The 13,253-nt window shown below is 42.9% G+C and overlaps 1 protein-coding gene across 10 annotated transcripts in view; it reads left to right on the top strand.

Annotated features, from left to right (window-relative positions):
* Window positions 1-13,253, top strand: part of MAP2 (microtubule associated protein 2) — a 278,566-nt gene that overhangs the window by 239,895 nt on the left and 25,418 nt on the right. For all 10 annotated transcript variants that reach the window (XM_075001215.1, XM_075001213.1, XM_075001206.1 and 7 more), the window contains 2 exons: window positions 209-362; window positions 4,021-4,364. In XM_075001215.1, the coding sequence (XP_074857316.1) occupies window positions 209-362; window positions 4,021-4,364 (498 nt within the window). The remainder of the gene's footprint in view (window positions 1-208; window positions 363-4,020; window positions 4,365-13,253) is intronic.

Genomic DNA, 13,253 nt, shown 5'->3' with positions numbered 1-13,253 from the left:
AATGATTTCTTCGATTATTTTTATATTTATTCGGTTATTTTATTTTTTTAGTCTTTAAAGTGTGACATTTCTGCTGTTTTGTTTTGTTAGAATACAGACTAACACGGCTACCTCTCTGATGTTAAACTAGTCGGAGATCACAGTCTGAACAATTATGTTTTCTGCATTTTACAAACAACCCCCTTTTATTTTTTTTTGCTCCTATCAGGATGGCGTAACCAAGAGTCCAGAAAAACGTTCCTCTCTCCCAAGACCTTCCTCCATCATCCCCTCTCGGAGAGGTATATCGGGAGACCGAGACAGAGATGAGAATTCTTTCTCACTCAATAGTTCTATCTCCTCTTCAGTACGACGGACTACACGTATGTTTCTCTGCAACCTATCATTCCTGGGGCCTTCACCCACCCTTGCTGTGGGTTTCACATGCTTGCTAAATCCATCCCTACCTTTTCTGAGGGAAGAGGCCTGTGTTGTGCTGCTGGGACCAGAGATCTGGACCCCAGATTTGGCCGTGTTCTGCTATGGGGTGCTGTTGTGACCCAGTATAACAACAGAAGTGTCAGCCCAGATATAGAACCGATCTTTTCCAATACTAGGGGCGGTCCAGCTTAGGGCTGCAAGTGAGACCCTTCTCTTGTATATATATAAAAAAATCCCTTCACATGAATTTTCAGTTGTATGACACATTTAATATAGAGCATTTAGAAAGCAACAGAAATAAGAAACACACAGTGTGAGTAGCATAATTAAAAAAATCTGATAATGTCATCAAAATAGGATGGTCATTTAATAAATACAAAGATTTGTTCATTTGTAGTTTGGTTTCATGTCTCCTGGTGCTTAGTTAATGCCGCGCCAGAAAGGAACTTCACCTAAAAATAGTTGTACGTGTGTTCTTGGAGCGACTCAAGAGAAGAAAGACACAGCAAAGTCTCTTTGCCAGGATATGACTGTGCTTTTATCACCTGTAAACAGAGCTTTAGAAAAGCCAGCACTTAGCACCCAATGAACTGGGTCTGGCTAAACTAAAAGGAAGTTTGGAAAGTTAGAAGGGAGCAAGAACCTAAGGCAGTTAAGAGCTCACCAGCTGGATGATGGAGAACAGAAAGCAAGCAGGATAGAAGCCTGAGCCAACAAGCAGAAAAGGGGGCTCCCTCTACCTGCTCCCAGGTTTTTGTTTAACTGGGGCATCAGGGAGAAAGCAATAATAAATATACTTAGTGAAAGTATCCCAGTGGAAGGTAGATGTGATATAATTCATCCAGAGGCCTTACAAGAGAGGATTTCCAGAAGGTGAAGGGGGAATCTATTTGCACAGCAGCAAATCTATAGAACCATAAATCTAAACAAGTTAACTTAAAACCAAGGATCCCAGACAGCTCCCCTTCTTGCCAGTCTGGCTAGGGTTGACATATTTTAACTTTCAAAAAGGAGGACACCCCTGAGAGAGAGTGTATCTGTATCAGTATCTACCTGCTCACATTGTATTAATGAACTATTTACACTATAACACATTAACACAAGGTGAGCGGGTAGATACTGATACAGATACACTCCCTCTCAGGGGTGTCTTCTTTTTTGAATGTTCAGCTATGGTAACACTAAATCTAGCATTCAGCCCAGGGCCTCAGCACAAGATTTAGGACTCTCGTGTCCCACAGGAATTCTTCTGTCTCTGCCTCTTCAGAAACCCAACTTGCAGTCCTCCAAAGATAAGAACAGCCATATTGGGTCAGTCCAATGGTCTGTTTTGCCCTGTATCTTGTAACTGTCAAATGCTTCAGATGGAATGAACAGAACAGGGCAATTCTGAGTGATCTACCCCCTGCTGTCCAGCCCCAGTATTGGGCAGTCAGAAGTTTAGGGTCACCCATAACATATAGGGTTGTGTCCCTGACCATCTTGGCTAATTGCCTCTGGTGGACCTGTCCTCCATCAGCTAATAATTTTAAGAATCAAGTTACATGTCTGGCCTTCACAGCATCTTCTGGCAATGAGTTCCACTGGTCAATTGTGTGGGGTGTGAAGAATTACTACCTTATTCTTCTTATCTATTCCTTCTGCTTGTTGATTTCACTGAGGCACCCCAGTTCTTGTGTTATGTGAAGGGAGTTTGATACCCAAATCCCACTGAAAATCCTTTGAAAATTGCAGCTTGTGTATCGGGGATAAAGTGCAGCCCTGATCAGTTCACAGTGACCACTGGCTGGCACAGCAGCAAATGGACAACTTGTTCAGCCTCCTGGCTGGGGCAGCTGTGTACCATGCACTTGCCTAAAGGGGCGGAGGCCTGAGGAATAAAAAATAAAGGATTCAGGCAGGCAGGAGCATCCCACTCTCTTTTCTGTACAGTCAGTGCAGTTAGAGAACCTTGATTGATGGTTAGTTGAGAAAGGAAAAGCCCAAGGAGGGAAAAGTTGAGCTGAGTAAAGACGAGAGTAAAATCAATTTAATGTGTCATATTCAGCAAAGAGACTTTCTCTTTAGTCCCAGGAGCACCAGTGCTTTGGGTCTCATCCAACCCCTGTGAAATAAATAGAATGACTCTCATTGAGTTCACTGGGTATTCGTTCAGTCCCTTTGAGCACTCTAGTGACCAGAGGTTTACCATTCTCGTTAGACCGCTATGGAAGCCAAGAAGGTGCATCCATGCAGCAGGGAAGGCAGTACAGTGTAGTCCTCTGACTCCTATCCGGTTTATTTCCCCAGCCAAACTGGCTTGACTAAGCTTTGAAGTGAGCACTTTTATTGATGGGAAACACAGTTCGCGCCTTGGCTGCTGCTGCTTGTGTGCCTTCTGACAGCTTTCTGCAAGGCTAATTTAACAGGGCATGTGTTGGTACAGGTTGAACATCTGTAGCCTGGCACACTGGGGACCTGACTGGTACTGAGTGAGAGAATTTGCTGGACCACAGGAGGTCAATATATGCTAGCAACATTACCAGCTCTTCCACTGCTTATTGGGCTCTTACAAGACATTTAGGGTAAATTACAGCTAAATAACAGCAGAGAACACTGAGAGCCAGGACTGGTGGCTGTAAATAGACTTTATGGGACTGCAGTAAATTTGGCCACTCCCATGATAAGTGGTCGTCCAGCTAGCTAAAATCATGCTGGATTATGGTTGTTGCCAGAGAAGAGAGTGCCAGACTAGAGAGGTTCAACCTGGACAAGGATTCTCTAAGAGAAAGTGTTTTCACAGTGGAAAGAACTGGGCATGCATTTTGCATTTGGCATAAACACTCCACAATGTTGCATCCAGAAGTAGACGTGACCTGAATATGACATCTATTTTAGGTATATATTAAATAATAATTGAGGTAGTAACAGAGAGATAGCCGTGCTAGTCTATATACTATCAAAACAAAAAAGCAGTCCAGTAGCACTTTAAAGACTAACAAAATAATTTGTTAGGTGATGAGCTTTTGTGGGACAGACCCACTTCTTCAGCTCATAGCCATACCTGTTCTGTTCTGGTATGGCTATGATCTGAAGAAGTGGGTCTGTCCCATGAAAGCTTATCACCTGATAAATTGTTTTGTTAGTCTTTAAAGTGCTACTGGACTACTTTTTTGTTTTGCTGATTGAGGTAGTTTTGCAATAATCACTTTGTTTAGTTGCCCTAATAGAACAATGATCACCTAGGGGCAAGTCCATACATGGTCATAGCTCTTCTAAGTCAAGGGACAGTGTTTGCCCAAGCTGAGGAGCTACTCTGTGGGTTCTCCTGTAGATACAAAGCTATTAGTTATGGCACATGACTAAAAGCAGCTATGTATTTGAAATCTGCTGTTCAAAAATTTATGATAGAAACCATCATCTCTATTAGACTAAATGTCTCATCCAAAAGCTCATGAAAGTCATTGAAGGGCTTTTCACAGAGCTGGTGGGCTTTGCTTCAGGCACTGGATGTTTCACTGAGGAGTAATTATCATTAGAGCTGTCAGTGTGTGGGGACACGATATGAAGAAAAGAGAGATTTAGCCCTGTGGTTTTAATGCTGTTGTCTCATCCATACAGGATCAGAGCCGATTCGCAGTCGGACAGGGAAGAGTGGCACTTCTACTCCCACTACTCCTGGATCCACTGCCATCACTCCTGGTACTCCACCTAGCTACTCCTCACGTACCCCGGGCACTCCTGGGACCCCAAGCTATCCCAGAACCCCGCATACTCCCGGCACTCCCAAGTCTGCTATACTGGTGCCCACTGAGAAGAAAGTCGCCATCATACGCACTCCTCCAAAATCTCCAGCCACACCTAAGCAGCTACGACTCATTAACCAGCCTCTGCCGGACCTCAAGAATGTCAGGTCCAAAATTGGGTCGACAGACAACATCAGGTACCAGCCTAAAGGGGGACAGGTAAGAATGTACTCTACCTCCATTGTGAAAGTTAAGGGGCTGGGAAGGTCACTGCTTTTAGATGCCCCGTCAACAGACATCTGTTGTCACAATGAGATGCTCGTTTTTTAAATTGTGAGGGTCTGGGAAAGAGGTTTTTTTTTCCCCATGTTTCAGTGAGATCGGTGGAGAGGTCTGATGTGCCTTCTAAGTCAGAGCTCAAGATGGGATCTCGTTCGTTTGCCCACTGTGGGGTTTCTGACAGTGCACTGACGGCCACTGCAGACAAGCTGGGAGAGAGGCCCAGCTCCCCGCCACAAAAGGCACAGACCCAAAGGTAGATGTGGGGGACGCTAGGGCAGTCAGCCTTGGTCCTCCCCACCCACCACAGGCAAAGTGGCAGCACAGCATTCTATGGTGGTTCAACAGGGCCCAGAGCTCCGGTTGCTGCTACTGCACAGCAGCTAGAGCTCCAGGCCTCTTTGAAATGCCAGGCCTGGGGGCAACTGCCCCATTGCCACCCCTGCATCAGCAGGCCTGGGTTCTTATAACTTCCTCTGAAGCATCTGATATTGGCCCCTGCCACAGGGCTAGGCCTGCTTCATCTTGACGGTTCCCGTATTCTTATTTTACCAATGCACATGATGCTAGGTCATGCTTTGCTCTCCAATAGCTATAACCTTTGGTTACAGATTGGACAACATAGCTCTTTGTTCCCATAGCAACAGCTATTCTTATTCTTTATTATTCTTATTCTTTTTCTGTTTTGGAGGCATGCGTGTACGTCCATAGAGGCTAGAATTATTTGCAACAATGCAAGCTCTCTACTCTTAGAAGGCCATTCTGCTATCTTGTAATGTAGAGGCACTGGCAGTCAGTTGCATTAGTTTTTAATGACGGTATTTCAGAAAGGCAACCAATTTTATATAGGCCTAGACAAGCTGGATCAGTAAAACTGATACCAACCCAGACGTGCCTAAATCATGGACGAAATTCAACTTTGATTTGAGGTTGTAAAAATGGGGTCACTTTCTTTATTATAAAATGTTCACCTACACTTCATGTTGACTCCTGATTGAAATGTGCAAGATTTGAATGCTCCCTGCAAAGCACTCTGCATCCTGAGTTCCCATTAGTTTCAATGGAAAGTGAGGGTGCTCAGCACCTCATAACAATGGCATACTGAGTGTCTGTCATACCAGTGGACTCTGAGACCAATTCTGCAGCCTCTGATCGTGTGCAGGGTCAGAATACTTGTCCAAATCAGAAGATGGAAACTATCAAATTACTAATTATCTGTACTGGTAAGAACCTGCTGGGCAATCTTCCAGGAATGCCACTTCTCACAAGGTTTCCAAATCAAGCTTTTGGATATTTACCCAAACCTACAAAATACTAAGGTTCTGCTTTCATGTATTTCAAAGAAAAGTTGGAACTTAACATCTTATCCATTAATTTGGTAGTGAAAAATGCTTACTGATATATTAGATCCCAAGGCAGCTTTCAGTATGTAGACTCTGGTCCTGTCTGATGCTTTAGAGCAGTGTTTCTTAAACTTTTTGGGTGTGTCTACACTAGGAACTAACTTCAAAGTTAACTTTGAAGCCCAATTTCAAAGTCCTTACTCTGTTCCTGAGAAGGGACTAGTGTCCTACTTTGAAGTTGGGTGTGTGTAGATGGTCAACTTCGAAGTTGCTTTTGTAGTGTAGACACAGGCTTTGAGCCCACAGAACACCAAACAATATTTTTTATGTAGAACACTTATGAAAATCTTCTTCAGAAAATAATTGTTGTCAGACCGAAAAACAGACAAACAGGAACATATACAGCAAAGCCAAAATGAAGTAAATTAATCAGGTATCACAGCAATGAAGAAGTAACATTGGATCTGGTTATGCTTGTAAAATGGTTATTTATTGTAAAATTTTGAATTATTTTTCCAAACACTTACGGCACACCTGTGAGTTTTTCACAGAACCCCAGTGTTCTGCAGAACATAATTTAAAGAAACACTGCCTTAGAGTGATCAGCCATTTGCAGAAATGGGCTGAGGACTAAGAAGCCCAAAAAGGATAATGCATCACCAAATGTATTTTCTTGGCTTACTTTGACACATCTTTTGCTTATTTCTGATAATACTTCATGTCCTCCTGCACATGTTCTGTGGTCCATGCGGTAAAAGCTGTATAAGACCTCAGTACGGCCTCCATGACAAACTTTTAGTTCCCACAAATTTCATGCTGCACAAAACCTTTGCTAAACTGTAAGAAGGGACCTAAGAGTAGTTGTTTTTGTGTTTGTTACTATAAAGGATTATCAGGTTTGTGGATCAATACCATGAGCATTACCATGCTTTCAAGTATTTTATGTATATGAGTGTCTCTGATCAATTATTGTATGCGCCTTTGCATTTTTGGCTTTTTTTTTCCTACCAGATACTGTGTCCCACATTTGCTGAGACTTTTCCCCCTCATAGTAATAAGTATTACTTTTCTTTTAGTAATATACAGCAGTTGAAAGTTCTTCTGGGGATCACAGGGGAAATTTGTTGGATGAATAGGGAAATATGATTGAAATTAGAGGATTTTGATTTTTTTCCCTCTGTACTTTGTGACCCTTATAAGTGGCTTGGTCAAAGAGAGTGACTCATTGAGTATTTCCTTTGTGCTTCCTCTAGATCGTCCTTCCTCGTGTAGACAAAGAGTTTGTGGTGGTGGTGGTTTTTTTTTCTCTTTTGTGTTGTTCAGTCGTACAGTGTCAGCCTCCCATGGAAAGATAAGAACACAAATTTATTTTCTTTGTTGTTGTCTTCCTATATCATGTCTGGCAATGTGTTTCCCACTGGCTGGAATGAACTGCTGTCTGCTCTCTGCTTTTACTGATGATGTATGAAATAAATAGAAAGCAGCTTTAGGTTTATAACTTGAGCTGGAGTTGAAGTACTGATAGTAATAACCCGAAGGACAAAAAATATCTGGGCAAGTAAGCAAATATGACAGGAAAATTACATCAAGAGTAGAACTATGCAACTCTAAAGTGTCATTTAGAGACATAATCTTTTGTTTCAATAGAGGCATGAGTTAACCTAACACAAAGTCCATTCTTGGCTTACAGCAGTTGTGTTGCAACAATGCAGAGTTTGACAAGTATCGTTGAAAAAGCATGAGGTGTTTGGATGTTAAATAAATCAGGAAAGAAATACAGAGTTTCGGCCTTGAATCTCTTTAGGAGCTCATCAAACAACAGATTAAAATACAGCTCTGGTCCACCGTTAATTTTTTTTTAAAAGGAAAGTGGCTGTATAGGACAAAAAATATACTTCTGGGGAAAACCCAATTTTAGTCTGCATCTTGGTAGATTTCTGCTAGTATCATGCAGTCTGAGACCTACTTAATGAGTGCTCTGCAGTTTTGATATCTGAGATGGTTCTGTGCTCTCTGATGTTAGCCACTAGGTTTTTTCCTTATATAAAAGTATGGTGAACTATATCAAGCTATGTCTTCACTAGCTCAGAAGATCGACCTGCTCAAGGTTGATCTTCTGGGGTTCGATTTTGCACATCAAACTCTCAGGAGTCACAGCTGTCCCCAGTACTCCTCACAAGGCACGAGTACTCTCCCTTTGACCTTCTTCAGTAAAGAAGGCCAGGTAAGCTGAGTGCAGATACGTTGATTTTAGCTGCGCAACGGCGGTAGCTAGAATTGCATACCTGCAGTCAACTTACTTTCCTAGTCTAGACGTAAACTCATTCTTGGCAGAGCTCAGATGCAACTTGCTTAAGGTACATCTTTTTGGGTTTCAGTGGGTGTTCATGCCTCAGCCATGATGTTTTCAGCAGAAACTAATTTGCATGTATTCTTTCTAAGATGGCCTTAGGGACGAAGTGGGATGGGGGATTCTATTACAGATATCAAATGTAGTTTTTGGTATTTTGATGTTGTCTTCCTGGAATTATAGCCTGGGAAGTGAGAAGATGTGTGTGAACGTACTGATTGTAGCAAAGACCATTGATTACATTGCTGGCATAGAATACATATTAAGCATCATGTGGCAACAATCAATGATAAATCCAAAATACATTTCAAAAATCATTTAAAAAATGCTAAAATCAAATTTAAAACATGGGCTGGATCCTTGTTGATGTGAACCAGCAAAATTTCAGTGACTTCAGTAGGGTTACACAGATCTACCTGATATGAGAACTTGGTCCTAGCTATTTATTCGCATCACTAACATCAGGAATAGCAGAGCAATGGGTAACGAGCAACGTGGCAAGTAGAAAAAAGTGTGTATCAAAACCTGAAGTGAAATGGAGTTTCTGTTGGAGATCAAAACAGTCATTCATTGTTTGCTCAAAGCTGTGGAGAACACATTGCTTACAGGTATGTTTCAGGATAAATGTGGCACAGGTTGAACCTATCTAGTCCAGCACTCTCTCGTTCAGCAATATCTGTAATCGGGCATGATTTTAGATAGCCAGACAACCAATTATTATGGGTGTGGTCAAGTTTGCCATGGTCTCATAAAGTTTTTCTACTGCCCCCCAGTCCTGGCTCTCAGTGTTCTGTGCTGTTATTTAGCTCTAATTTACCCCAAAATGTCTTCTAAGAGCCCTGCAAGCAGTGGAAGTGTTGGTAATGCTGCTAGACAATATCAGCTTCCAGAGCGTGGTCAGACAAATTCTCTTGTTCAGCACCAGTCAGGTCCCAAGGGTGTCAGACTAGAGAGGTTCAGTCTGTGCCACGTTATTTGGCGACTAACCCTTTTAAGAGGGAGAAAGTGGTCTCAGCCCACCCCAGGCTTGCTGCCAGTTTGTGTCCCCAGATGGAGAGAATGAAATCAGACAGAGTAAGCAGTCTCTTGGGTTAGAAAAACAGAGGCCTGACGAGAGCCCAGGGGGATGGCTAAGTGAGAAAGGGCTGGGGTGGGTATGAAAAACCAGCTAGACATTTTGGTTTCCTTTTGGAGAAAAGACAGGCTGGGTCTTGGCTTTTTTCTAGAGACTTTGAGAATACACATGATAAGTGGTTGTCCGGCTAACTAAAATCATGCCAGAGTATGAAGTTTGTCAGACTCAAGAGTTCTGGATTAGAGAGGTTCAACCTACAGCGAGATAGAAATGTGTTTGTGTGACACTATCTTTAAAGTCTGTTTTTTGTGGATTAACAAAATAGCTGGATTCATTTCAGGTTGAAACTTGGAGTCAGTACGTGAATCCCAGAGGCTTTTTTATTTGAAATCAGAAATCAGTGTATCTTTTGTTAAACAGAAGTCTCGAAATGCATAGCTAAGTAAGAGATTTCAGGCAAATCTCAAACAATGTCTATTCTTTAGCTTTTTTAATTTTTGAAATTTTGCTGATGACTGATGGCCCCATTTTACAGTCCTTTTGATTTAATGGAACATTTGCTTGAATAATGACTGAAGAATTAGATGCTGAATGATTTTAATTGATTTTTACACAAAGCAACTTACGTGTATTGAAAAGAAAACTAGTATAGTAAGTAAGAGGAGACTTTTCTCTTTGTGGAAGGCCTGTGGTTTATAAGAATGGAGCATGGAGTTGGAAGTCCTGGTCTGCCACTTCCTGGCAATATGACCTTTATATGCTATAAGACCAGTAGGTCAGTCACTTTGTGGATGAGACTCAGGGTCAGGTTTTGAACCATTAGCTCACATTATCTAGCTCCATTGGACCTGTTCGTGTGAATCGCTGCTCCCCATTGTGAGGAAGGGGCTCACAATCTGGCCCGTAGTGTCCAATCCGCAGCCCTCTGAAGTCAATTAATTCCCATAGGTTTTGAATCCCCCAGAGGAGTACTGAGCAGGCCCATGATGCAGGAGGGAAGAGGGGACAGTTGCCTTGGGGCTTGGCATTTCAAAGCGGCCCAGAGCTCTGGCTGCTGGCGCTGCTACTCTGGCAGCAGTGGTGGCTGGAGCGCCAGGCTCCTTTGAAATGCCGTGGCAGAGCTGCTCCACCATTGCATGGGGCTGGGTGAGGGGGCAGCTCTGCAGTCTGGGCAGTGCTCAGGGCTGACTGCCCTAGGCCCCGCCCCTTCCATCCATGGCCCCATCCCTTTTGGGGCACAGAACCAGGCCCCTCTCCCGCCTTGTCCAAGGGCCTGTGACAACTGTCGGCACCCTTGGTAGTGAGTACAAATGAGTCGATATATGTGTTTGAAAATGAGAAGTGCTCAACGCATACTACGTTTATGTTTATTATTGTATTATACCAGTAATTCAAGGAAAGCAGCTGCTCTCTTTAACGAGCACACACACACAATAACCACTTTGATGTGTATTCACTTAAAAGAGTAGCTCGGGCAGCAGGATGAGATGAGAATGCATGTTCAGCCTTGCTCTGGATAACTTGCCTCATGTCAATCTGAGAGGAGAACGGTGATTCACAGAACATGCTTCGCCAAACAGCAATGCGCAGGCTCAATCTGGATCAGATTTGTATAGTTGTATGTTAACTACCCTTCTGTACTCTGGGTCAGTGGAGGGGAAGTAGATTCATGTTGCTGAAGTGGAAAGGCATTGTTCGCATTTGAAAATTGCAGAGCTGAAAGGCAGTGTCATGGGTGTGTCTCAGCTGGAATAAAGAAACCAGTATGGCGAGTCTCAGAGACCAGCCCCCTGACTTGAGCTCACAGGCCTTGAGCTAAGAGGCTAAAAATAGCAGCGTGGATGTTAACAGCACAAACAGGGCTTGGGCTCTGAGCAGTGGGACTGACATTTGCCACAGCCCAGGGGCAAGGTGGGAGCGGGGCCTGGTTCTCCCTTCCCTGGCAGGGTGGGGTGAAGGGCTGAAGGGGCGGGGCTTAGGACAATTGGCCCTGCCCCCCAGTGCTTCTTCAGATCTGCACATGGAGTGGCAGCACAGTGCTCTGCAGTATTTCAGAAGCAGTAGCTTCATTTCTGTGCCCCTTTGAAATGCCAGGCCTGGGGTCAACTGTCCCCTGTACCCACTTCCCTCTGTCAGCGGGCCTGGCTCTGAGACCTTCTCTGATAGCCAGGTTACAGAGCCCAGGCTCCAGCCCTCGCGAGAACATTTGCACTGCTATTCTTAGCTGTCTAGCATGAACACCAGGAGCCCAAGTCAGTAAACCTGGGCTCTGAGGTTTCTTACCATGCGGGGGGGGGGTGTGTGTGTACACACACACACACACACACACACACACACACACACACACACAGGCAGTATCTATGCTCCTGTTACCTGATGCCCTCAGTAACACAAGACCTAAAGATTAACTACCACTCCCCTTAAACATGTTTAGCTTAGTCTATGTGCCTAAATCCATCCAAATGAAGATACCTATGATCTTGAAGTCCATGGCACTCTTTGTATGAGGAAAGGAGTATTGATAAAGTTTGTAGTCTCATATAATTAGGCAAACTTTGAATCTACGTTTTGAAGTCTAGTACCAGAAACAAAATTTGCTGAATTGTTGGGGGTTTGGTTTGGTTTGGTTTGGTTTGGGGGGGGGGGTTAGTTTAATTCAGATCTTCTCCTTTTTTAGATGTGGATGGGAACATTTTTTAAGAATTCTTTTCAATTTAGTTTATACCTATCAGATACGCAGAGTTATGCTGTCTCATTGACTTTGTGCTCCCCAGTCTGTTTGTTAAATCCACCTGTTGTCCCTTTACCTATATTTCGATTGCAAGCTTTTGGGTGCAGAGACTATCATTTTGCTGTGAGTTTTGTTCAGAACCTTGCATAATGGATATAAGGCCTCTCGGTGCTACTGCAAGGTACTTTATAAACAATAAAAATAACCATTCTAGCCGCTGGGTTGGGTCTGTTTTTGTGGATTTACAAAATAGCTGGAGAGATTCATTCCAGGTTGAAATTGGGAGATGATAGCTGAATCCAAGAGCTTTTTTTTCTTTATAGAGCATCATTATATCCTTTGTTAACTAGAAGTCTGCAAATGCAAAGCCAAGTAAGAGATTTCAGGAACTTCTGTAAAACTATCCCATGGTGCAAACAACATACATTATATTATATACAGATTTTTGTTCCCAGTATTAAGGAATGTTTTATGATTTTCCCTCCACTTGTTAAATCTGGAGGAAAAGCTTTTCCATATGATACACATGAGAAAACCATATATTAACTTTATTGCATGTGATTTTGGATTTATTCCATGCTTTTAGGGATTTCATGGGTGTGTGATCGTCACTTAATGTCACAATTTAAACATTTCATTTTCTCTGGTGCATAACAGAATTAGAACTTAACGAATTTATACTCCCATTAGTTATTCCTTTCCCTGCTGACATGGACTATTTTTGGCTGTTAAGAGAATAGCCAATTCAGTGATGTGACCCTAGGACTAACTAGATAAAAGCCAATGATTTCCTTTTAGCTATAATGAAGCTTTACATGGAGCAATAAACTGAACCCTTCAAAGATGTAAACCAGTAATCATTATGCTTAAACATGATCATAGGCAGGGCTGGTAGCACTGCTTGTTATTAAGGCTGCCTGACACATCCCATTATGAGGCTCTTTTCCGTTGCTTGTAACTTTGCCAAACTGTAATTGTTGAGGCTGGAATTTTCCCTGCCAAGTGTCTGTCTTGAGCTGTTTTTTTTCTTTTTTAACTTTCAGCTAAAACAGTTCAGCTGTTGCCAGGGTTGAGGCTAGCAAAATAACACATTGGTTTTCCAACAGTAAATAAAAATTCTTTTTAACAACTTTAGCAGCCTCACGCCTTTGAGGAGGGACTAGCCTAGGTGTCTGAGACGTGTCTTTTACCATCCCCATGCAAATCGGCTCAAATTTGACCTGAGTATAAGCCTGTATGAGGTATGGTGACTTACTACAGGCCTGAGGGTCTGAGGTCAGATTCTTGCTTGATCTCACGCACAAAGGCTGCCTTCAGTCTATCCAGATGC

Source organism: Carettochelys insculpta, chromosome 8 (assembly GCF_033958435.1).
Source record: "Carettochelys insculpta isolate YL-2023 chromosome 8, ASM3395843v1, whole genome shotgun sequence".
In the NCBI taxonomy this organism is placed as follows: domain Eukaryota; kingdom Metazoa; phylum Chordata; order Testudines; family Carettochelyidae; genus Carettochelys; species Carettochelys insculpta.
Note: the sequence above shows the minus strand (reverse complement) of the source record. Positions and strands in the feature narration are given on the sequence as shown.